General features: G+C 31.4%; 3 protein-coding genes across 15 annotated transcripts in view; 1 reads left to right on the forward strand and 2 right to left on the reverse strand.

Annotated features, from left to right (window-relative positions):
• The window catches only part of LOC132717047 (aldehyde dehydrogenase, dimeric NADP-preferring-like), a 32,588-nt gene extending 26,135 nt beyond the window's left edge, over window positions 1-6,453 (forward strand). For 6 of the 13 annotated variants that reach the window (XM_060700438.1, XM_060700437.1, XM_060700440.1 and 3 more), the window contains exon 14: window positions 6,375-6,453. Coding sequence is in view for 4 of the 13 variants with exons in the window: in XM_060700433.1 (XP_060556416.1) it covers window positions 6,375-6,422 (48 nt within the window). In the remaining 9 variants the exon portion in view is untranslated. Of the gene's footprint in view, window positions 1-2,846; window positions 2,879-4,574; window positions 4,634-6,374 lie in introns of all 13 variants that reach the window. The other 7 variants (XR_009623899.1, XR_009623898.1, XR_009623900.1 and 4 more) reach the window with 3 other exon arrangements.
• A 2,212-nt stretch (window positions 6,454-8,665) lies between these two features.
• LOC132716996 (uncharacterized) lies at window positions 8,666-10,266 on the reverse strand. Its single transcript, XM_060700349.1, has 2 exons — window positions 10,043-10,266; window positions 8,666-9,124 (listed from the first exon to the last, which is right to left on the reverse strand). The coding sequence occupies exons 1-2, from the start codon at window positions 10,143-10,145 to the stop codon at window positions 8,739-8,741; spliced, it is 489 nt and encodes a 162-aa protein (XP_060556332.1). The 5' UTR covers window positions 10,146-10,266; the 3' UTR covers window positions 8,666-8,738.
• Window positions 10,267-16,337: 6,071 nt separating this feature from the next.
• Window positions 16,338-17,848, reverse strand: LOC132716997 (uncharacterized). Its single transcript, XM_060700350.1, has 2 exons — window positions 17,683-17,848; window positions 16,338-16,881 (listed from the first exon to the last, which is right to left on the reverse strand). Exons 1-2 carry the CDS (start codon window positions 17,783-17,785, stop codon window positions 16,586-16,588), a joined length of 399 nt encoding a protein of 132 aa, XP_060556333.1. The 5' UTR covers window positions 17,786-17,848; the 3' UTR covers window positions 16,338-16,585.
• Window positions 17,849-26,993: the final 9,145 nt, after the last annotated feature.

Below are 26,993 nucleotides of genomic sequence, written 5' to 3' on the forward strand. Positions count from 1 at the left end.
GCATCCTTGTGACAGTCACACTTGAATTTGTTCATGTCATTTCAATTGGCCCCTTTTAGGGGTCATTAGAGCTAAAAATAGAAAAACCTTTAAACATCTTCTACTACAGAACTAATTGATGGATAATCACCAAACTTTGTCTGTAGCATTCTTGGGTAGTCTTTTATCAAATTTGCTCATATTAATTTGATTGGCCCCTTTTAGGGGTCTCTAGGGCTAAAAATAGAAAAACCTTTAGACATCTTCTTCTACAGAACTAATGGATGGATGATCACCAAACTTTGTATCATTCTTGGGTAGTCTTTTATCAAGTTTGCTCATATTAATTTGATTGGCCCCTTTTAGGGGCCACTAAAGCTAAAAATAGAAATACCTTTAAACATCTATATCTAGAGAACTAATTGATGGATGATCACCAAACTTTGTCTGTAGCATTCTTGGGTAGTCTTTTATCAAATTTGCTCATATTAATTTGATTGGCCCCTTTTAGGGGTCTCTAGGGCTAAAAATAGAAAAACCTTTAGACATCTTCTTCTACAGAACTAATTGATGGATGATCACCAAACTTTGTCTGTAGCATTCTTGGGTAGTCTTTTATCAAGTTTGCTCATATTAATTTGATTTGCCCCTTTTAGGGGCCGCTAAAGCTAAAAATAGAAATACCTTTAAACATCTATATCTAGAGAACTAATTGATGGATGATCACCAAACTTTGTCTGTAGCATTCTTTGGTAGTCTTTTATCAAATTTGCTCATATTAATTTGATTGGCCCCTTTTAGGGGTCTCTAGGGCTAAAAATAGAAAAACCTTTAGACATCTTCTTCTACAGAACTAATTGATGGATGATCACCAAACTTTGTCTGTAGCATTCTTGGGTAGTTTTTTATCAAGTTTGCTCATATTAATTTGATTTGCCCCTTTTAGGGGCCGCTAAAGCTAAAAATAGAAATACCTTTAAACATCTATATCTAGAGAACTAATTGATGGATGATCACCAAACTTTGTCTGTAGCATTCTTGGGTAGTCTTTTATCAAGTTTGCTCATATTAATTTGATTGGCCCCTTTTAGGGGTCTCTAGGGCTAAAAATAGAAAAACCTTTAAATGTCTTCTTCTACAGAACTAATTGATGAATGATCACCAAAATTTGTCTGTACCATTGTTGGGTAGTCTTAAACTCTTTTTATCAATTTTGATCTTATTGATTTGATTGGCCCCTTTTAGGGTCCACTTAAGCTTAAAATAGAAAAACCTTTAAATGTCTTCTTCTACAGAACTAATAGATGGATTATCACCAAACTTTGTCTGTAGCATTCTTGGGTAGTATGATACAAATGTATCAAGTTTGCTCATATTAATGTGATTGGCCCCTTTTTAGGGGCAGCTAAAGCTAATACCTTTAAACGTCTATTTCTACATAACTTATTGATTGATGATCACCAAACTTTGTCTGTAGCATTCTTGGGTAGTCTTTTATCAACATTGATCATATTAATTTGATTGGCCCCTTTTAGAGGTCTCTAGAGCTACATGTAAAAATAGAAAAACCTTTAAACATCTTCTTCAACAGAACTAATAGATGGATGATCACCAAACTTTGTCTGTAGCATTCTTGGGTAGTATGATATAAAATTTGCTCATATTAATATGATTAGCCCCTTTTAAGGGGCAGCTAAAGCTCAAAATAGAAATACCTTTAAACATCTATTTCTACAGAACTTATTGATTGATGATCACCAAACTTTGTCTGTAGCATTCTTGGGTAGTCTTTTATCAACATTGATCATATTAATTTGATTGGGGCAGTTTAAGCTTAAGCTTAAATGCCCAGGTCATGGCATTTCTTCAAATTATTGTTGAAACATATTCTATGCTCAAATTAAATATCAGAAAATATTGACAATGGATAATTTCCAACTCTGAAAAGCAGTTGTTTCTGGTGAGCGACTCAGGGCCATCATGGCCCTCTTGTTCTTAATTTCTTATATACACTGCATAGAGTAAATAAAACACCAATTTTGATGTTTAGGAATTTTGTTTTGTGTATTATTCATTCTGATGTCATTTTCATTGAATTATGAATATATTTTCTTAAAAATTGTATATGTGACAATGAAAATAATAATGTTTTTGGTGCATTTTGAAGTTGCAACTTGTACTCATGCAGTTATAAGTTTACAAAAGGTTGGTTGTTCTACAAAAGGGCTTGCAGATGCCAGAAATTTGATGGGGACATGGGGAGTAGGCTGAAAAATAGCATACGACCATAACTGTGTCAGTGTGAAGTAACCTGGGACATTTTGCAGTATCTTAATGTGTACTCCTTTAAAATCTGATGGTACAGTTGGAATTAGTGTTCTTTGTTAGAATGAAATTTCCATATCACATAAATTGCAGTGTAGCTAAAGCTTAAAGATAAAACTGAAATTTTGAATTATTCTGATAAGACCTTGACCTTTTATTGACATTGACCAGTAGGGTCAAACTATTGAATTTTGCTTTAATTGCCATAACTTTGATATTTATTTAAAGATTTAATTCACATTTGGACAAAAGAACACTTATGATGAAACTGAAATGATGACTTATTCAAATGTGACCTTGACCTTTTAATGACCTTGACCATCAAGGTCAAATATGATATTTGATTTTTACTTCTTAAAAGAAAACTATGTTTTCAAGGAGTACTCACTTTTATTATATTCTTTCTCTAATGTGTTTAACTCAGAAATAAGAAAAAGTTGAGCATTGCCTCTTGCTATGTACATATAAGTTATTGTTTTCATGATTTCATGATCGAATACTTGTACTATTACTATTACAAACAAAATTGGTTTCTTTTTCAGCTATACATGAAATATTATAGATGAGTAAACATGTAAGTGTGTCCTGTCACTAAACAAGTTGTATATTAGTTTTAGTATAATAATAAAGTAAAAGCATGGTTGTTGGTAAGTTAATATGCTTCATGTGCCATCATGTTCATTATCGTGGTTATAAAGTACTAAATATACAAATTTCAAAGGTTCTAGAGTACTAAATACAGTTTTCTTCAGGATTGGGTTTAGCTCACACTGACACAGTAAAGGTCATAATATGAATTTTTTAAGTTTAAATTGCTGTAGGAAAAGCTGAGGTGTTCCTTTGTGTATTATTTTAGTCATGATCAGGCACCTGAGTAGAACAGCTGACCATATATAAGGTTGTCAAAATAATAAAACTTGTTAAGGAGACATCAGATAATTTATATATTTTTAAACACATATTCTATCTGATAAAGTTTGGTTCTGTTTTGAGTGATACAAGCTCTTTTATGACCTTTCTAGATTAAATGGAAGAGAAAGTCTTAAATGTTTTAGACAAACCTTCTCCATGAAAGAATATGTCTGCTGTGTATCTTCTTATCTTCTGCACACAGAATTATTTAACCCATTACTGCATGAGCATTTTGTGAAAAATGGCTGTTTTCATTGAAAAGTCTCCCGTTTCAAGTTCAAATTGCTATAAAACTATATAAACTGCTTTAATACTAATCAAACTTGGCACAAATGTTGACTGGACCATTGCCTTTGTAACAACATACTCAATCTTAAATTTCCTGTTACAATGGCAACGAGAGGACATCTCAAAATTGCCAAAAATCACTATTTTGCGTTGATTTTTTCCATCAAAATTTATTTCAAAGTGCTGCAACTTCTCAATGGATTGAGATAGAGTCAAAGGCTTTTCAGAGTTGGTTACACGTTACCTTATGATCGACCTCTCACAAGTCCAAAATTTTCTTGGCGATGAGGGGGACTGCTGCCCCCCCTTCAAACCCCCTGATGTATCTTTTGGATAGGGGATGGCGCCAAAAAAGTGGTCACTTTTTTAAACAACATTTCTCAAACAAAAACAAGTGTTGGGGGCCTAGATAAGGCATTTTTTCACCATTTGAGACAACAAGAAAGGGGGCGGGGGTGAAAAAGGCGTGTATATCTGGTAATGGGTTAATGTCCATCACATGATTTGAACTTATTTTCAATGTTGGTAACCTTGAAGACTATAACAGATATATTCTTAGACATTAAAGTACCCTTCCTCTTACCTCTGTGAGTTCAAATTATATGTTAAGAATCTCACAAAAGTGGGTTTGAATCTCTCTAGGAACTTTGGATTCTTTCATCTGAACCAGTTTCCCAATCAGAGCCAACAGAAGATTTGTGCTTTACTATCCCACATAAGTCAATGGAAGATCATTGGTTCTACACAGTTGCCCATTTCTGCCTGAAATAATGCACAAAGGGGCGGACCTGAGGTCTTTCTCCACTACTATAGCTGTAAAGTCACCATTAAATAACTAATGAAATCAAAGATGTACAGGTTTAGAGAATACAAAATTGTATAGATTGTAGTTGCATTACTGAAAATTTACTTAAACTTATTTGATATTTTTTTTCTATATTTTCCTTTTACAAATATTATAGGTATGCTTCCTTTTGCCAGTGCTTTTGGATGACAGCAATTTTGCTATTTTTACAGGCTACAATGATATGTTATTTATACCAATTCATGTTTATTTATTCTCTTTAAAGAGTAATCTTTAAAAGACAGCAGCTTTGGGGTTTATGTTTCAAGATGGCAATTTCTTAAGGTTAGAAATTACAGTGACTTTATTAACCAGTTTGAAACATTTGAAGCTCACCAGAATCGAAGGTTCAGAGTGGGGTTTATGGTATAGAGGGATACTCTGGCATGTTGTATCAACAATACACAGATAGATTTCCTCTAGAACCACATGTAATTTAGTCTTTGGCATATCTTTAAGGGGTCACCAGAGATAAACCTGAAAACAACTAATTGTCAGCAAATAAATTTGTCTATATTGATGGCTATCTGTTTGGTTATTGTGGATTGTCATTTGTCCAGTGTTTTAAGCCTTAATTTGCTTGAATAAAAAATAATGAAAATTGATCAGCCTTATAATGTCACCCAAGTATAGAGTCAGGTCAGTGTGCACATCCACGCAGTATAAACATGCTCTATACTGTTGGTGGTAGCTTAACTTTATTATTTAAGTCCTTTGAAATTCAAATAAACTGCTTTCAATTTATTTGTTTGCAAATCCATTTCACAAAGTCAGCATGTTTTGGGTAAATTCATAGACTGTTATAAGATTAAAAACATGTTATATGTAGAAACCTTCTGAACAAACAAATAAACGAACAGACCATTTATTCTGGTGAGAAATTTAGGGGCCATCACGACCATTTTGTCACTATTTAATCAGAGAACTACTTATTCATGGAGGATGAGATATAGTTATCATTTGCTTGTTGTGCCTCAGTATCACCTTTATATTCCTGTCAATGATGTTCCTACCAAATCCCAGTTGACTTTATATATAAATTGTCTTGAAACTATTTCTCTCTTGATCATTTGTCCAAAGAATGACTGCTATTTTTTGCTTGCCAAAATCACCATTAGGATGTTTGTTGTTGTTATAGTGTTACCATTGTTATTATTATTTAAACTTGCAAAACACATGTTTTGTTCATATTATGCATATACATACAGTCTGACCAGGCTCTATACTGTAGGTAGGTCAATTCCTTTGTTTTAATTCTAAAATCAAAGCTCTGCAAACTCTACAGATCAAAGGTTAATGTATGCCAGTCATAACATATCTAATGATATATTTTTACTAACAACAGAGCAACTAATCTAGGTATATATATGTTTTATAGTTTAGACTCACCTAGTAGGTTTTTGCTAAAAAAAAGCAATATTTTACACCAAGCTTACAATTATGTCTGAATTATATCAAATGTAAAATCTCAATGTGTAAGGTCACCTTTTTTATTTCTGTTTCATGTTCAGATGTAATTCAAATATTTTCAGAACTTTTGTTTTCATTAAATCTGTTTTCAAAGCTTAATTCAAACAGAGGTAAGACTTTGCCAGCCCTCTTAAAATATGGCAGAGAAGATGAAGATTTTCTATGTAAAGCTTAAAATTTAACTCACAACATTTAAGTGACTGATTTGACAACACCATATAATGTTTTTGAATGATTATATTTCATAGCTTCTGTTTTTCAATAGATTTACTGAATTTTCCAATTCCAATTAATTATTCATTTTTTTGGCAACATGCCAATAAGGTTTATGGCATTATTGCAGGGTTGGCAATATGCTAAATGTTGTCATTGCCACTATTTCAAAATAATAGAATAACAAGTGTGGGTGTTGCTATTACTCTGAAATTAAATTCTAAACTATCTGACTCTAAATGATGATACATTTTGATTGTTAACTATTCCTTGATGTTTGCTTAATGGTTATTTAAGACTTAAGTGTCTTTAAAATAAATGTTTAAGATTTTATATATTTCAGATTTTCTTTGCTCCTGAGTCATCCATCTACAATATTTTTTCAAAATAAAGGCTTGAATAATTGGAGGAAACGCCAAAAAGAAAAATTAGTAACATTGGAGCCACAGAGATGACCAGCACATGAAATAAAGAAGAAAAAAACATTATTTTGAAAATAGACTAATGAAAGTGGAACTTTATTCTTGTTACCATATTAATTGACATTTAGAAAGTTTAAGTTTGACCTCCAGCAATGACTGACCATCAACTGAAATAAGAAACCATTTATTTTTGAAAACGAAGCGATAAAAATGGGAAATTTACTCTTTGATTTATAAAATGTTTGACATGTATAATAAAGATATTTTGTTTGTTTTGTTTTATGTTACGGATATATTAATGTTGTGAATGTATATAGAAATGTGAAGGAATAAACATATATGCCTTATACACAAATACTGTACATGTGCATTTGTATGACAAATGTATAATACTGTAATAATTTTTGTATAATTGTTATATGCATGCATGTATGTTATGATTTTTACAGTAAATTTAATAATGAGTTTACTTTTTTGGTTGAATGATGAATTGTTAAAATAATAACCTTTTTTACAATAATTTATATATATATGTCTCTTTGGTTGCTGTTCTGCCAATCAGGTTTTGGGGGGTAGTACGAAAGGGAGGGATTTATGTTAATTAGTAGGATGAGAAAAGTGGGAGGAGTTTAACTTATTTTCTATCTGTGATATAAAGAACCAACCGTGACTCAAATTATTAAATTAATACAATGCTTTAATTTTATATTGAAATCATTGTCAATGTTGATTGTTTGCCTTGCAAAGGCAATCAGATGGACCAAAAAGAAACCATAAATATCAGGCTAAGAAAAGTTGTCTGAAAAATAATGAGAACTACATGTATATCTGCACCTTGCTGTCAGTATTGTCGATGTGTAATCATTTGATGCATCAAGTTATTTTTAGAATGAAACAAGCTATTTTTAGATTAGCACAAAATGTTTAAAGATTTGTACGAATTATTTTTAGAATGTTGTAATGTTGTAATAGTGTATATCAATAATAATGTGACATAAAAATGTATGCTTTTGTAAAATCATTATAATTAAAGCAAAGAGAGATAAATACATGATTATCTGTGAAAATTTTTATTATATGTTAATGTTATCCAGTAATATCCTTTAAACCTGCAGAAATAGGAAGTTATTAGCCTTTGCCACAAGTGAGAGTGGATGTTAGTGTTTAAGCTAATATCATGTATAAGTTAGGGGGGGGGGGGGATATTGTACTTTTTCATTTTCTCTCATAAAAAGGCTAAATCAAACCCAAAGTCTGCAATGTCCATGTAATATTGTTTTCAGTATGTCAACCTGTGCCCAGATTGTTATACTGTTGGTAGTTCATTTTTTTTTGGTATTTTAATATTGAGATCCCTGAAACTTTGAATTGATTTTGTTGAATTGATTTTGAATTTAATTGAATTGTTTTACTTCAGTTGCTGGAAATTGATATTTATAATTCATCAGCAACAAAGACCTATGCAGATAATTATGTGTTAACCATATTCAATCACTTTTGAATGTCACTTTTTGTATGGAATCCTTTTATATGCTCACTGAGTAAATTGTTTCCTTAAACTCTATTCAATTCATATAATATAATGTGTATATATACTTTAACTATTTAATAACTTAGATAAAAAAGGTAGGTAAATACTGGTATATTTCCAGCTCTTTTCCAGATATGAAATACTTGCATGGTCAATGAATGAATTGTAAATTTTCTGTAATTTGCTCGTAAACTGAAACTGTGTTCTAAAACTGTAAACAAATATTCTTTTTTACCAAAGTTTGTTTAATACAAAAACCAATTAGTGCTTGTATATATAGATGCATGTGCTTACATGAATTTTGAAAAAGATTGATTCATGACATTGTCATATGTATCTTTTTAATGAATAAAAAATAAATGAAAATTTGTTTCGTTGTTAAACTCATAATTTAAATTATTTAATATTATTTGTGCATAAGTTCCTTATTTGTATGTATTTCAATTAGTGAATAGTACGTGTACTTTAACCCTTTTCTGTTTCACAAGTAAAAGCATTGACTAGACTAGCGGCTGCATTGCGAGAAATACAAATAAGCATAATTCTACTGCACTGGATTATACTGTAATTCGGAATAAGTAACATATGAAAAAAAAATGTCACGAGGCTGATCATAATTTTCATTTAATGAATATGAGGAATTAAAATGCATATACTTGATCACTTTATTGCTCTTTTATATATAATTCCAGAAATATTTTGTTTGAATTTTATTTCAACAATGTAAATGTTTCAATGTCCATACTAGCTAGTATTATCCTTGAAATTGCTCGGTACCCATCATTCTATCTTGTAGACATTTGGCAATTAATTGACCCGAATTTTGGAAAATCCTGATACAGTTCATTCGTCTGATATTTTCAGCATGGCTTCTCCGAACTAATCTTTCAAGATCACCATTTAATGGTTCATCAGCACTATCTCTTTTATTGTTCATGATAGCAGACGGCGGCATTGCAGGGGCATAGTCACTGAGTCGTATTTCCGGTTCCGGTTGACACTCGTTTAAATATTTCCTGATGTCATCATCGTCTGCGAGTTGTGTTATGAATAAATCGTCTGTATCTTTATAAGCGTCAGATAATAGATTTCTACAAGATGATGCACCGTCTGCTTTTTGAAAAGTATTACCAACATATCCTGTACCAATACATAAACAAATATCAAAACGAGGATAAAATAAATTTAAGGAGAAATATTCGAACATTCTATCTATGTCCAATGTCAAAATTTAAGAAATTTAATATTATTTGTTTTCCATAGAGAAAACTTCTGATTCTTTCTTGCCTTCGGTTTGTACAGAGACATATAGATAACAGAGATAGGCAACTTCCTAGCCAGTTAAGATACCACTAGCTCAGTAGGTATGTTCTGCTATGTTTTTCTAAATGAAAGGCATGGACAGTTACCAATATTTTAAAATACAGCAATAGATAAAAGATTTAGCATTTTTAAATGGTGTATAATATAGAGGGGTCAAATCTACATGCATTAAGCTTTACTTGTTACAAAATGCCTAACTTTTTGATAGGCATGAGTGATATTTCAATGGACTATATAAGAGCTGCTTATCTCTGTTATCTACATCTCTGGTTTGAACATTTTAAATCCAAGAAGATAAAAAAAAGTCAACATTAAAGTACATTGTAATTGAAACAGACTTACTGAACAAGTGTCAATTTTGTCAATCATAGTCGAGTGGTAGTTTAAATAAAACTTCAATGAAATAATACGACATTTATGCCATACTTATGCAATGAAATCTGATCAGGCTATGTAGCTTTATTTTTTTGATATTGAAAACCCTTTAACTTTGAATGGACTGTTTCAAATTCAAAACTGGGCAAATCCATTACTATAATCAAGCATGTTATAATGATACAATGAATTCTTTTTGAATTGAAACTATTCTTTTAAATGTTAAAGTAAAATGAATTTATACTAGCCTTTTTCATCTCAAATGGTCAAGGGAAATATGTTATGAAAGTAAAATGGAATTTATACTAGCTATTTTCATATCAAATGATCAAGTGAAATAATTGAAATATAGATACTTACCCAAACGCCTAAGCAGATCTAAAACTTCGACAGGGTAACCGGACGACAGTTGCAAAAGGTGCACTAAACAGATTGTGAAACAACTAGAGGTCATGCCAATCATAATGACTTGATACTGACATTAAAATCCCACAAATAATTGTCCAAAATATCAAATGAACCTTAGACTGTATAGCATCCTTATATATACCCAATTTTTAACACATTTTCACTTTCAACATAGATGTAAACGACTTTTCCGGTACAGATATACATTCAACGTTTTATAAATAAAAAAAGGGAAAGGCATGACATTCGAAACCTTGAAATAGTTAAATCATAAAATATTTATATGCTGTAGAGCATATTGCTTTTATTTTTATATATTGATTTAAAACTGATTTTATCTCAGACATTTCAAGAGTGATTAATGTAACAGTTTTCAATGTCTCTTGGGGGAGATAAAATGAACAGCTAGGGATTCGAATATACAGTTGAGTTCACACTAAACTTCCCACCCTTGTGCACTTCTAGTGCACTAGAGCTGAACTAGAAGTGCACTAGAAGTGCACTTCTAGTGCACTAGACCATATGACCAGGCTGGCCAGGGAAGGTGACACGTAAATGGTTTTTTGGATAATTGTATATCAGGGGGGGGGGGGGGGGGGGCATCTATTGTTACGCTGCTGTATGCAAAAAAAATTGGGAAAACATATATATGGCCTATTCATGAATATAAATAAGTAAATTTTAAAATCAGCAGTTTTAACATTTTAGGTGATTATCATGTTGAAGCTTAAAATTAAAATGTTTTTTTCATTTATTGTAATCATATTTTTATTAACCAGTATTTAAAGTGAAAAATAATACCCCTTAAAATCAAATTAATAGAATTAATAAGGTTAAATTTAAATATGCTCCGTAATGGATAATTAAATAAGTGTTTTTAAAGCTTTTTTAAATGGCCATATATTTCAATTTTTCTAGTATACAAATGGTATAAATCAATGTGATAATTCTGGCCCAATTAATTTAGTTTGTTACATCATTAACTTTTTTTCATAAGCTCAAACAAATCAAGGAAAGGATATATTTAAGCTGAAATATTATTTCTATAATATATAACTTAGAGAAAATTCATCATGTTCAATATTGAAAGAGAATATTAATACATTGATTTTAAAACAATCAATATACTGTGATAATTTAGTATTCAACTGTGTAATGCTTGCATATGTTTATGCAAATAATTTAAATATTATCCATAAAATAAATAAATTTGATATCTTTATTCATTTATTTCAATATTAAAAATTTAATGTATAAAGGGAATACTTTTATTGAAGAGGAAAATCTCAAGTCATGCTGTGTATTGGTATTTTCTGAGAGGGACTGTTTTCAATATACCACTCTCCTGCTGATAAGAGGGCCTCAGGGTAAATAACAAAGAACAGTCAATTTTGCAGATTTATAAGAATGCATTGAAATTCCCTAGTTTTCTCAAAATGCATGTTTGACATAAGCCTGGGATTCATCAGGCGTTGGCACTCAGTAAATGACCATAATTTTTGTATAATCAAATATACAAAAAAAACATAAAGGCATAAATGCATAATAGATATTTATCAGATACATAGATAGATGTTATCTATGTCTCTGATATTATTGTCTCTAAAGCGGAATTTTCTATATGTATCCATTTATCCACATTTCTTGCCATCTGTACATAGAAATTTATACGAAAGCACGAAGTAATACCAAAAAGCATTTCATAATGAAATGTGTGTTTTAAACAAACTTTTCAGCTTATTTTAGCTCGACTTTTACGAAGAAAAATTCGAGCTACAACTGTTTCATGGTGCTGTCCCATGCAGTTGCGCCGTTGTCGCTTCCATCTGCAAACTAAACATTGCTCATAATTATAAATTCTTTATAACAACCCAAGTAGACCAGACAGAATTGGAAAATGTCTTGTAAATGACATGTCCTTCCATGTATTCTTTTTTTGCATTCTTTTTTAATTATTTGATTTTTAAACTCAACTCAAATAGCAATAGCTTTGTTATTTATTTTGACTGCATTGATATCAAACTTGGTTAAAACAATCATTAGGACAAGACCATTAAGTAGACTACATTGATCGTGACACTGACTCACAAATGACTGGCCATCAATGTCAAATTCTGTTTTTTCCCTTAGATTCTTGTAACTTTTGATATCTATTTACCGTTAGACAAAACGGCTCTTATGACAGATACATTGAAAGTGTTGACGGATTCAAATAAACGCATAGACAATAAAATGTTCTTGATGGTCAAGGTCAAATTATTGAATTTTACTTTAATTGTGAAAACTTTATCATATATATACGATTATTTTCACCAAAACAACATTAATTGCAAAACTAACTTTGACCGTCGTAACTTTGTTATTAAATATAATAGACAAAAATTTGATTCCTATTGGTACAAAACAACACTTTAGGTTACACCAACATGTATGACTAATATATTTCAAAATAATTTACTGCAAAAAATATTGTGAAATTGTGTACAAGACAATTGTTTTCCTGGAGAACCCTTTACAACAGTATTCTTCCTCCGATGTGTTTGACTTGAAATTTGAAATTTTGGGCGTGACTTCCGCTTGGCGGTGGCTTTTGCAGTTTTATTGTATGAAAATATATTTTAAAAAATCGTCTGTGTAATTATCATACTTTAATTGTACTTAAAATTAATCGTCTGTAGGCAAATATCAAAAGTCAGCTTTGCGCTTTACTCCATTTAAGTCACGTATGAATTTATATAACATTTTAATCTCGATATATTTACGATATTTACACAAGACTTGTTCATCACGTATTTGCTCACGAAAATCGTGACTTTCATTCTTTCATGTGGACCCAACGCTTTGATAGCTAGTACATGTAACATAATTATATGAAAGAACTGGAAAATGTCCAAGAATACCACAAAATTAAGATAATTGCAAAAAATTTCAATGTATATATAATTTTTCATTTTTGTACTTTCTACATGTGATATTTATTGTCCCTCGCCTTTTCTAAGAAAAATGAAGGATATTAAAATGGCCCCATCTGTCTGTCTGTTCATCAGTGTGACATCTTCCCGTGTCTGGTCAATAACTCAGCCATTCATAAAGGAATTTTAAAATATCATGCCACAAAAGTTTAATATAATAAAGCGACACCAAGACCAATACCCCATCTCCGAGGTCAATACACAAATGTCTACATTGTACATTTCGTGTCCGGTTCATAACTTTTCATCCATCAAGGGATTTTGGCACAAATATGTGTTTACTAAGTAGGACGGCGTGTCAGTCATGCGCAACACCAAAAAACTTCTACCTCCAAGGTCTAGGTCACACTTAGAGGCAAGCCAACACTTAGAGGTCAAAGCCCAACACGGTCTGTTAAAGGTTTTTTCTGATCCACAACTTTTTCGTTCATCAACGGCTTTTGAAATCAGTTTGTACAAGTACGAGCGTATATACCGAATTACGACAAGGCGCCATTCGCAACACCAGGTCCTCTACCACAAAAGTCAAGGTCAGATGTTAATCTGGTCTGTATTTTACTTGTCCAGAGGATAACTCCGCACATATCATATAGGTTCCTCTGAAACTTAAATGACTGAGAGCGAGTTCCAAAATAAAGGATCGTATCTTTCAGACTGGCTTGACGTCCTCCCAGGGTTTTGCAAATCGGCTAATCAGTAGCACCTGCCAGATGTTTCGATAAGCATTGCTAACATAACACAACACCCTTTCTGTTTTCCACAGACTAATTTTCGATGAACGTTAACCAAATAATTGTATGTGTCTTTTTTAATCGGACCAATTTGTAAATTAATACGAATACCCCAAAAGTAATTGAGTAATTTTGAGAGCGGTTTGTCTTAATTTTCCAACTGTAAACAGGCAAACTATAACTTTCATTAAATGTTTCAGTAAATTATGAATAACATATCTTTTTAAGTTCTTTTGTATTTCCATTGAATGATAGCTTCAGTCAATGGGGGTTTGACTCCTTTAAATACCATTTTTACAGGCAATTTTAGGTTAACTCATATGACTATATTTGTTACTTTTCGAACAAAGTGTCATTCAAATTGTTAAAAAATTGTAAACTCGTTTTTATTTAGTATGTTCATGAGGGATGATGGAAATTTGAGTCATCATTTCTTAGCCACCCAAGCACCGACTCAAGCGTTATTGAATTTTCAGCAGTAAAAGTGTTGGAACCAATAATACGAATGATGAAGGAGAACAACAACAACAGTACTTCAATGGGGGTAACCTTTACAGCTATCGCACAGGATTTAGCACCTGCTGTTTTGAGCAAAATCAATCTGGAGATAGAAGATCCGTTGAGGGCAATGAAAGCAAAAAAGAATAGTTGACAATCGCAGACAACTTGGTTGTTCTAAGGATGTATACTGGAGATAATGGAAAGTGAAACAAGCAAAGACTACATGTACTGACAATAATTTTATATCATCCAGATACTATGTCTTTATAAATTACAAAGAGAATTCCAAGACTTTATTTACGTCTGAAAGTTTCATTTTGTGTACTTAATATTTATTTATGTATGCAACTAATGCACTCTTAAAATATTCTAAACGCAAATGAAAGTTCGGGGGACATAAATCTTGAATGTCTATTAATTTTTAATATGTTATGAGACGCTTGTCGTGCATTTTCACTGGTAACAAAGCTTTACTGTGAAATCAAGATTAGTTTACAAATAAAACTTAAAACCATTTTGTCTGCAAACGAATGTTATAATGATCATTACTTTCAATAAAACATATCTGCGGAATAATTTCATTTTAATTTATTGATTTAAATCACAGATGTTCAGCTGTCTTACAAAAGAAGTATCATTCTGCAATCGCTGAACAAAATGATGTATTTGTTACATGTTAAGTGGCAATGCAATGTAACAGTGAATGGCAAAACCGGCTTCCGTCAAGGGTTTGTAAATCCATGTCAAAGTTCCTGCTGTTCCTCGGGATGGGACCTTAGTTACAATTGGCTGATTCATAACCGTTGCTTTTCATGGGATAATCGTGACGGTTACTGTCAATTTATGAAGAAATCTCACTTTTTTCTTTTAAAGAAGATGCATGCTGTATCATAAATTCGTTATAAATATTTATGACAGGTTATATGGTCGTATATAAACGGTTGTTTGTAATATTTCCAAACAACCGTTTACATAGGGCATATAACCTGACAAAAATAACACTTAATAACTATTATTATTAATTAACTTTTCAATATTAGGCACGTTTTTACTTCAAATGTAAGGCTAATATGAAGTTCACCACGACATTATGAACATAAAACAAGCCCATTATGTAAAAAGTACGGCCATTATGAAAAAACTCGGCTATTATGAGATTGGAGAATTTTGATTGGTTCTCCAGCTCGGCCATTATGAATCTGCTTTTTTTCTTCATTGAAAAAAGTCGCAATTTTGAATTGCTGCAAGGTAGATTTCCGAGACATTTTTAAAACAGAAATCTCATTTGCAATACCTCACAACAACGGAATTTCTCGTTAGTTATTTTTTGTTCACTAAGTACTTAAGTTTTTAAGATTATGTGTAGTTAATTAATAAAATTGTCAATAATTAAGTGTCTTCATAATGGCCTTGTTATTGGGCTTTAGACTGTCATATTAGCCGTCGGCCTTTGGCCTCAGGCTAATATGACAGTCTTCAGCCCAATAACAAGGCCATTAAGAAAACACTTAATTATTAACATTATAATATAAACGCCGCGATAAGCCAATGAAATTCGACGATTCAAAATTACAAAAATGATAGTTCTTATAGCATGAGGAAAGCTTACATTTGATTTTAGGCCATCATTTTGACTACAGAATGAATTTTTTGCACCAAAAGTGACACAATTTCTTATTTATTTACATCGTATGCGAAGTAAAGTACGGAAGCACATGAAATGGTGATTTAATAAAGTTAAGATATTATTCAAAATACGTAATGTATATGGAGACTGCTTCTAAAAGTTTAAGCTCATATTTGACATTATTTAATACAAAAGTAGGTCCCTGTGCATCTTTGTATGTAGTGAAATACCTTAAGATTCGTTTGGTTGGACGTTTGTGACTTACTCAAGGTTTATCTTGAATTTTGAATAGCGTTTATAGGCCTTTTTACAGTACAATATTTCCATAGAAACGGAAGTAGCATTTTACGGAACTAATTTTATCTGTATATTTTAAAAATTAAAATAGTGATCAGAAAAATAAACAACAAAATCACCTAATATATATTTTTCATTAATTCAAGTTATCAACAAATATGCGATTCAATAGAGTAAATCCACATTTCTTATAAAAACAACTAACAAGTGATTGTTTATACAAAAAAACCTAACAAGTCATTAAATCCTTAATTCTCTTTACACTATTGTGAATCAAAAGTGTGTATGTTTTCGTAACAAATTTATTCATATGCTTTCATAAAGCACGCATTTACATCCTTCATAAGTTCCTATTTTCACTACAAAACTATCCTTTATTTGCTAAGCATTTTTTAATCAGTTTTATATTGTTATATTTTTGAAAACAACTGTCTCTTTTCGTTAACGATCTACCTTGTGCTGTCTCTGTATCAAGAACTAAATCAGACAAGACTAAAGGTTTCCCCTCTGTTGTTAGTTTCTGTCCTAGATAAACTGGCTCTCTCTTCATGTCCCCTTCAATGATATTCGTGTTCTTTCTTAATAAATCATAAATTGTTGACATGTCACTTGCGTAGTCCATCCTAGCCTCTCCGTCTTCGAACACAGAATTATCCCCATAACCTTAAAGATGTAAAGGAATAGTATAAGATACATTGCAAGACTTAAGGAATATCATAAAAGATTTTAAGATGTAAAGATAAAAATTTAAATTGCATTTCATGAATTCTATAGAGTTTGGTAAACAGCATGCCAAGATTTTGTAAAATATCAGTTCATAAACTTAACCATTTCTTATTGTTATAATTGCACATATTCTGTTATCGAAACATTTTTATATGACTATATTAACATATAGTATTATGAAATGATGATTATTTTTAGTATTTTATCTAAAATATTCAGTAGTTACAATTTCAAGACAATTTGTACCAAATGTTTATATACATTTCATTGTTTTAATGTCAATTATTCTTGAGTGATTTTAACAAAATGTCCCATCCCTGGGTTTGTGTATATATATGTTCTAATACCAGAAAATATATTTATATATGTGGGCGCCGTGTTTCTTATTCTTAGTAAATAATGAAAATGAAAAAAAACAACAAACAAAAAAACAAAACAGTATCTTATTATCTTATGTCCAGTAGGGTTTTTTTGTAATGTTTTAGATTATAAAATTTAAAAACCCCTACTTATGATTTTTTTAGAGTATAAAATTTTACGTTTTTACCCGAAATAGTGTAATTAAAAAAAAGAAAAATAACCGAATAATTGAAAAAAAAATTGAAAATTAATGAATACTGTTTATGTGTTTGATATTTTCTTATTGTATTCATTTCGATCAGGGTCTTTCAAATTTTAATTTAAGAATCTCGTATATTAAAATTTAGATTTTTTTATTTCATAAAAAAAATGACTTACCTAGCCTTGGTGGATATGCTGATAGTCCGAGGAAGGCGCTCACCGGCAGCCAAATTTGTGACACGCAGACGACACAAGTTAACAAACTCTTTAACGATGTCATAATCTTTTGATTTCGTTTTGAATATAACCAACTCTGTCAATGCGTCTAAATGAACTTATATAGCGAAAATGTGCGAAGTGAATTTTCATAAAAGTCCCATGTGAACATTTTAATTTTATGCAATAAGAACATGTATTTCAACACAAGTTTCAGTTTACCAGATGTCAAAGTTATAAGGAAATATTCTACCCCGCTATCTTATTATTGTTCAACTATATTGTTTGGAATGCCTTTGGAGGATATTAAAAGGTGTCATGTTTGATTTTAAAGTGGAAACTTTGGGAGGAAAATGTTTTATGTTGCATGTTAAGAGTGAATGATGATATGTTAAATGTAATATTAATGGCATAAATTCCTGATAAATTGTTGTTTAGTACGAGTTGATTTTGATTGCTCAGTTCATTTGGAGGAAGTCTGTGCAAATCTGACTTTAACTGTGATTTAGAATATGTTTAAATCATTTTAAGAGTACATTGTACTTTTTAATCTGTCAATGTTGTTTGGTTATTTTTAGTTTATTATCGACGCCGGAATAAACCGTATGACCGGAGCATACGACGTCTGCTGCTGTAGTTGCACCGGGACGTCTTTTTCATCCTGTTTTGCCAGCATCCTCTTTCTCGTTGGTTGGTGGTAAAGGAGTACAGAAGCTGCATCAAACAATCTTTCATAAATTTGCTTTTTGCAGGACAGCTCTCTCTAGTTGACGATTGGTCACCCAATTTTTCCTTGTACTTTACTTGATCTTGACCTGTCGTTGTAGTTTAGTAGTACATCCAAATCGGGAGGGATTTAGAGAATAATCTGTCCTTCTTATAACAGTCATTGCATTATTATATAGAGATTCGTAACCTGATGATATACTATTGTTTCAGTATCGTAAAAGATTAATACAATAAGTCTTAATTCAGTGCTAGGCCGCAAGTTTGTCGCAAGCACTATTTAATGAACAGACTCAATAACAACAGATACCCCAATTTTTAACTACATTAACTACTGTATTTGTTTTGTTTTCATTATTCTCAACGGGGGATTTTCTGTATCTAGAATGATTTTAAAACATTAAATTGTATAACGAACATTAGAAAAATATCATATTTTGTCTTTGAAAGTTGCTTTGGCAGTTCTTGAGAAAATGAAACACGTTTGAGCCTATTTATATACACAGAGACAGAATATGCATGGCGACCAGACGCTGGTAATACATTAATAGATACGTTTTTTTGTAGTTTAGTAGTATTTTTTTGTATATTTGTACAGGATATATTTACACAATCTAACACCATTATCTTAAGCATAGATTAAATGTATATACAAAAGCGAAAGGTTTGGACCAAAATTTTTGCAAACATCAAAGGTCTATCTTATTGGCTAAATTGTAACAAAGTAAGTGTGGACTTTAGAAATTCAAAGATGTTTAAACTTTTACTTTACTTTACTGTACATTATTTACTATTTACTATTGAGTGTAATGTAAAAATGTAAGTGTGTATTTTAGGTATCGCGTATTGGAAATAACTTTTTTGCAAAATATCTATTTAAACTAAAGAGCAATCCCATTTTCACTGATATTCATTCTGAACAAGAGGACCAAATATTACTTTCAGTTGGCGTGATTCTGTGGTCAAAGTTATGTTTGGAAAATAATTTGTTTACTGCCAATCCAAAGGCTTAAATATCCAGGGTTCATTTAGATATTAAAGTAATTGCGCGAGAATGTATAAGTCAACATAACTTTACATTAAGGGGATGATATCTGAGGCTTTATAATATACCTTAGAGACGCATTGTAATAAATATAATATTCTATATAGTGTTGAATTTCTCCGACTTAAAAGCATGTGAAGTTTTGATTTTTTTCTATAGATGACTTTCAAACAATTTGTTTTATTTGTCTAGTAAATGTATGTTGTAAAACTTTGGTATTAAAAGAGACATAAAGACAGTTAAAATGAATTTAAAAAATCCTTTTAATGCAACTGATAATTATAGATGTATGTAAGTAAATATATTGCAGACGTATCAAAAGTTGTGGGCAGACGGTACAGTTGAATTACCTTGGTAATGATTTTTTTGTGTGTTTGTACATAGACGTATAATTTAGATAAATTGATGAAAAACAACTGAAGTCGTCATCTTGATTATTTTAGTTATCTGCCCATGAAATTTAGCTTTGGCTGTTTCATGTCATTTTTCAGAGCAGATGTAGAATGGTAAATAAAGTATTCACTCGAAAATTTAATAAAAGATTAAAATCTAATATGTAGAATAATTTTGGATGAAGCATGGTTTACTGTTGTCAAGTTTCCTGGAAACTTAACTTGAAATCTCCTTTATATTGTTTAAATTGTATTTGAACGACCAATGAGATACCTTAGATTTTGAAATGACCAATAAAAATTCTACAATTTTTAATTATTATTCAATTCTTTCCGATAAATTTTACAGAATGCCAACACGCTTTCAAATGGCCTTTGGCATTGGATAAGCAGGATGTGCCCATACGAAACATTCGAAATATTGTATTTTTAGCCGTAGAGTGATGATACATACAAAAAACGGAAGTAAAATTCCAACTTCTTAAATTCTCGGCGTCATCTTCACGAATTCACACTTTAATGTTTTAAACTGAATATCAACAAATTCACGAAATCACGATTTCAACTTCATGAATTCAAAATTTTAACTTACAAATTCAACTTCATGAGTTCACGATTTTAATTTCCCGAATTAACAATTTCAAATTTAGTGAAGTTGAAATCGATAAGTTCAAAACATGATTTCACGAAGGTGAAATCGTGAATTCGTTAAGTTAAAATCGTATAAAAACAGTACAGGACACCTTTTAATAGTTGAAACACCGGTATGAACACCTTGCTTTGTGAGTAAAAACCTCTTGAAATGAGAGATCCCTCCAAGAGAAATGAAGATAACAATTTCAAGTTGAAAATTCTAGACTCGGTTTGGTTTTACAGAAGCGGGGATTGTGGGGGTTGGGGTATTGGAAAAGTATACCCGCCATTAATTGGCGGTAGCTCTACAAGAGCGGGTCAATATATAATGCAATATCAAGTGTATTTTCTAATTTTACCGGTGATTCTTGTTTTTGATTATACTTTGTTATGCTTCAAAGCTATCTAATGGTAGCAAAATTGTGTGTGTAGTCAACCGCCTATGAATTATATTCACATTTAAAAATACGTTGCGTGGAATGCATTTATGGTCACTGAGTAAATTGTTTGCTAGAACTCTATTCAATTTGAAACAAAAATGCGTATATTTGTCATAACTGTTAAATAACTTAGATTAAAAAACGTAGGTAAATACTGGTATATTTCCAGTTGTTGTCTTTTTTTCAAGATATAAAATACTTGCATTGTCAATGAATGAATAGTAAATTTTCTGGTAAACTGAAACTGTGTTCTAAACCTGTAATCAAGTACCTCAATTTGTATAATACAAAAACCAATTAGTGCTTGTATATAGATGCATGTGCTTACATGAATTTTGAAAAAGATTGATTCATGACATTGTCATATGTATCTTTTTAATGAATAAAAAATAAATGAAAATTTGTTTCTTTGTAAAACTCATAATTTGAATTATTTAAGATTATGTGTGCAAAAGCTCCCCATTTTGTGTGTATTTCAATTAGTGAACAGTGAATATTAACCCTTTTCTGTTTCACAAGTAAAAGCGTAGAGTAGTGGCTGCATTGGGAGAAATACAAATAATCATATACTGTAACGTGGAATTAGTAACACATGAAAAGAAAAAAATGTCACGGAGGCTGATCATAATTTTCATATAATGAATATGTGAAATAAAAATAAAAATACTTAATAAATTTATTGCTGTTTTATATATAATTCCAGAAATATTTTGTAATGTCAATCTTTCAATGTGAATATTATCCTTGAAATTGCTGGGTACCCATCATTCTATCTTGTAGACATTTGGCAATTAATTGACCCGAATTCTGGAAAATTCTGATACAGTTCATCCGTCTGATATTTTCAGCATGGCTTCTCCGAACTAATCTTTCAAGATCACCATTTAATGGTTCATTAGCACTATCTCTTTTGTTGTTCATGATAGCAGACGGCGACATTGCAGGGGCATAGTCACTGAGTCGTATTTCCGGTTCCGGTTGACACTCGTTTAAATATTTCCTGATGTCATCATTGTCTGCGAGTTGTGTTATGAATAAATCGTCTGTATCTTTATAAGCGTCAGATAATAGATTTCTACAAGATGATGCACCGTCTGCTTTTTGAAAAGTATTACCAACATATCCTGTACCAATATCAAAATATCAAAACGAGGATAAAATAAATTTAAGGAGAGAAATATTCGAACATTCTATCTATGTCCAATGTCAAAATTTAAGTTATTTAATATTATTTGTTTTCCGTAGAAAAAACTTCTGATTCTTTCTTGCCTTCGGTTTGTACAGAGACATATAGATAACAGAGATAGGCAACTTTATAGCCAGTTAAGATACCACTAGCTCAGTAGATATGATCTGCTATGTATTTCTAAGTGAAAGGCATGGACAGTTACCAATATTTTAACATACAGCAATAGATAAAAGATTTAACATTTTTAAATGGTGTATAATATAGAGGGGTCATATCTACATGCATTTAGCTTTACTTGTTACAAAATGCCTAACTTTTTGATAGGCATGAGTGATATTTCAATGGACTATATAAGAGCTGCTTATCTCTGTTATCTACATCTCTGGTTTGAACATTTTAAATCCAAGAAGATAAAAAAGTCAACATTAAAGTATATTGTAATTGAAACAGACTTACTGAACAAGTGTCAATTTTGTCAATCATAGTCGAGTGGTAGTTTAAATAAAACTTCAATGAAATAATACGACATTTATGCCATTTATTTTTTGATATTGAAAACCCTTTAACTTTGAATGGACTGTTTCAAATTCAAAACTGGGCAAAGCCATTACTATAATCAAGCATGGTAATAATGATACAATGACTTTTTTTAAATTGAAACTATTCTTTTAAATGTTAAAGTAAAATAGAATTTATACTAGCCTTTTTCATCTCAAATGGTCAAGGGAAATATGTTATGAAAGTAAAATGGAATTTATACTAGCTATTTTCATATCAAATGATCAAGTGAAATAATTGAAATATAGATACTTACCCAAACGCCTAAGCAGATCTAAAACTTCGACAGGGTAACCGGACGACAGTTGCAAAAGGTGCATTAAACAAATTGTAAAACAACTAGAGGTCATGCCAATCATAATGACTTGATACTGGCACGAAAATCGCACAAATAATTGTCCAAAATATCAAATGACCCTTAGACTGTATAGCATCCTTAAATACCCAATTTTTAACACCTTTTCACTTACATCATAAATGTAAACGACTTTTCCGGTACAGATATACATTCAACGTTTTATAAATAAAAAAAGGGAAAGGCATGACATTCGAAACCTTGAAATAGTTAAATCATAAAATATTTATATGCTGTAGAGCATATTGCTTTTATTTTTATATATTGATTTAAACTGATTTTATCTCAGACATTTCAAGAGTGATTAATGTAACAGTTTTCAATGTCTCTTGGGGGAGATAAAATGAACAGCTAGGGATTCGAATATACATAGAAATTTATACGAAAGCACGAAGTAATACCAAAAAGCATTTCATAATGAAATGTGTGTTTTAAACAAACTTTTCAGCTTATTTTTAGCTCGACTTTTACGAAGAAAAATTCGAGCTACAACTGTTTTAGTCATGGTGCTGTCCCATGCAGTTGCTGTTGTCGCTGCCATCCGCAAACTAAACATTACTCATAATTATAAATTCTTTATAGGTTATCTTCATACTTTGACAATCCAAGTAGACCAGACAGAATTGGAAAATGTCCTGTAAATGACATGTCCTTCAAGGTATTCTTTTTTGCATTTTTTTTTAAATTACTTGATTTTTAAGCTCAAATAGCAATAGCTTTGTTATTTATTGACTGCATTGATATCAAACTTGGTTAAAACAATCATTTGGACAAGACCATTAAGTAGACTACATTGACCGTGACCCTAGCTCACAAATGACTGGCCATCAATGTCAAATTTTGTTTTTTCCCCCTTAGATTCTGGTAACTTTTGATATTTATTTACGGTGGGACAACGGCACTTATGACAGACACATTGGAAGTATTGACTGATTCAAATAAACGCATTGACAATAAAATGTTCTTGACGGTCAAGGTCAAATTATTGAATTTTACTTTAATTGTGAAAACTTTATCATATATATACAGATTATTTTCACAAAAACAACATTTATTGCAAAACTAACATTGACCGTCGTAACTTTGTTATTAAATATAATAGACAAAAATTTGATTCCTATTGGTACAAAACAACACTTTAGGTTACACCAACATGTATCACTAATATATTTCAAAATAAAATTACTGTAAAAAATGTAATGAAATTGTGTACAAGATAATTGTTTTCCTGGAGAACCCTTTACAACAGTATTCTTCCTCCGATGTGTTTGACTTTTGAAATTAGAAAATTCGAGCGTGACTTCCGCTTGGCGGCGGCTTTTGCAGTTTTATTGTGTGAAAATATATTTTAAAAAATCGTCTGTGTAATTATCATACTTTAATTGTACTTAAAACTAGTCGTCTGTAGGCAAATATCAAAAGTCAGCTTTGCGCTTTACTCCATTTAAGTCACGTATGAATTTATATAACATTTTAATCTCGATATATTTACGATATTTACATAAGACTTGTTCATCACGTATTTGCTCACGAAAATCGTGACTTTCATTCTTCCATGTCAACCCAACATTTTGATAGCTAGTAGATGTAACATAATTATATGAAAGAACTGGAAAATGTCCAAGAATACCACAAAATTAAGATAATTGCAAAAAAATTCAATGTATATATAATTTTTCATTTTTGTAGTTTCTCCATGTGATATTTATTGTCCCTCGCCTTTTCTAAGAAAAATGAAGCATATAAAATGGCTTCATCTGTCTGTCTGTTCCTCAATGTGACATCTTCCCATGTCTGATCAATAACTCAGCCATTCATAAAGGAATTTTAAAATATCATGCCACAAAAGTTTACTATAGTAAAGCGACACCAAGACCCCATCTCCGAGGTCAATACACAAATGTCAACATTGTACATTTCGTGTCTGGTTCATAACTTTTCATCCATCAGGGGATTTTGGCACAAATGTGTGTTTACTAAGTAAGACGGCGTGTCATGCGCAACACCAAAAACTTCTACCTCCAAGGTCTAGGCCACACTTAGAGGCAAGTCAACACTTAGAGGTCAAAGCATAACATGGTCTTTTAAAAGGTTTTTCTGATCCACAACTTTTCCGATCATTTACGGATTTTGAAATCAGTTTGTACAAATATAAAGGTGCAATGCGCAACACCAAGTCCTCTAGTCAGAGGAGGTTTAATTATATTATGGTCTGTAATTTACTTGTCTGATGATAATCAGGTATGTTCCAGTGAAAAAATAACTGAGAGGGAGGGAGCTCGGGTGCACTGCAAAAGAATCATTACTCCATATTAAATAATTTTCAAACTACCCCCCTTTATGCCCTTATTTTCTGTGATAAAACTGCAAAACTGTATTTTTTGACAGATACAAAGGAGTTGTTTCATTTAATTTAAATGATGAATTTATTGTTGCATGTGCAAGTATAGTATTTATCAAGATTTGCACTGAATGTCCATACCTCAAACTTTTGAAATAATATTATTATATACTTTGTGTAAAAATTTCATAGGCGGAGGACGTTGGTAACTCTGTTACAAATACTTGTCCTTTTTTTTTAAATTCACCCCCAGTTTTAATAATGGACACAAAATAAAATAAATAAGACCAACCCACGAAAACAACTTTGGAAAATTGTTAAATGTAACAATACCATTTGTTTTTAATACATGTATTCAATTCAGTCACAGTTACTATATATTCGATCATAATGTTCAAGAAGTGTTTAATCCTTATATAATTGTTTCTTCCATTTATAGCACTGATAGCTTTCCCCGAACCTTCCAGAACTTGCATTCGCAAAAATTTACTTTTGTTTCTAGGGTGAAATCGTTATATAAGATGGTATGTGTGTTTTCTAGGCTTATTGAGGGTCCATTCGCCCTATCAAGCACTAAAAGAGCCGACCCGGGCCAGTCACTATTCATGTAATTCACTGAATAGTATTGAGTATACACATTAGTTGATTTTGTGATATTTACCTTTTGATGCTTGGGAGGCCAATGACACCATTATATGCATCATTGTGCAACATAAATAGTGTCGCTGCCAAAATAAAGGATCTGGCTTGATGGCCTCATAGGGTTTTGCAGAATGGCCTGGTGCCTGTCCCATGTTTCGAAAAAGCATGGCGTACATGACAAAGCACCACTTCCTGTTTTCCACAGACGAATTATGAATTAACTTTAGCCAAGTCATTGTATGTGTCTTTTTTAATCGGACCAAGTTTGTAAATTAATACGAATACCCCAAAAGTAATTGAGTAATTTTGAGAGCGGTTTGTCTTAATTTTCCAAATGTAAACAGGCAAACTATAACTTTCATTAAATGTTCAGTAAATTATAAATAACATATCTTTTTAAGTTCTTTTGTATTTCCATTGAATGATAGCTTCAGTAAATGGGGGTTTGACTCCTTTAAATACCATTTTTTATAGGCAATTTTAGGTTAACTCATATGACTATATGACTATATTTGTTACTTTTCGAACAAAGTGTCATTCAAATTGTTAAAAAATTGTAAACTCGTTTTTATTTAGTCCGTTCATGAGGGATGTTAGAAAGGAAAGTCATCATTTCTTAGCCACCCCAGCACCGGCTAAAGCGTTATTTAATCCTCAACAGTAAAACGTGTTTGAATAAAACCGAAAATGCGGCCTACCTACTTCTGTATGTAAATACAATCTGGAGAGAGGATATTCGTTGAGGGCAATATGGAAGCAAAAAGAATAGTTGACAATCGCAGACTTGGTTTTGGCAATGCAATGTAACAGTGAATGGCAAAACCGGCTTCCGTCAAGGGTTTGTAAATGCAAGTCAAAGTTCTTGCTGTTCCTCGGGATGGGACCTTAGTTACAGTTGACTGATTCATGACCGTTGCTTTTCATGGGATAATCGTGACGTTTATATAGTTT

Source organism: Ruditapes philippinarum, unplaced genomic scaffold, assembly GCF_026571515.1.
Source record: "Ruditapes philippinarum isolate M1 unplaced genomic scaffold, ASM2657151v2 ctg121_1_1_1_1, whole genome shotgun sequence".
Classification (NCBI taxonomy): domain Eukaryota; kingdom Metazoa; phylum Mollusca; class Bivalvia; order Venerida; family Veneridae; genus Ruditapes; species Ruditapes philippinarum.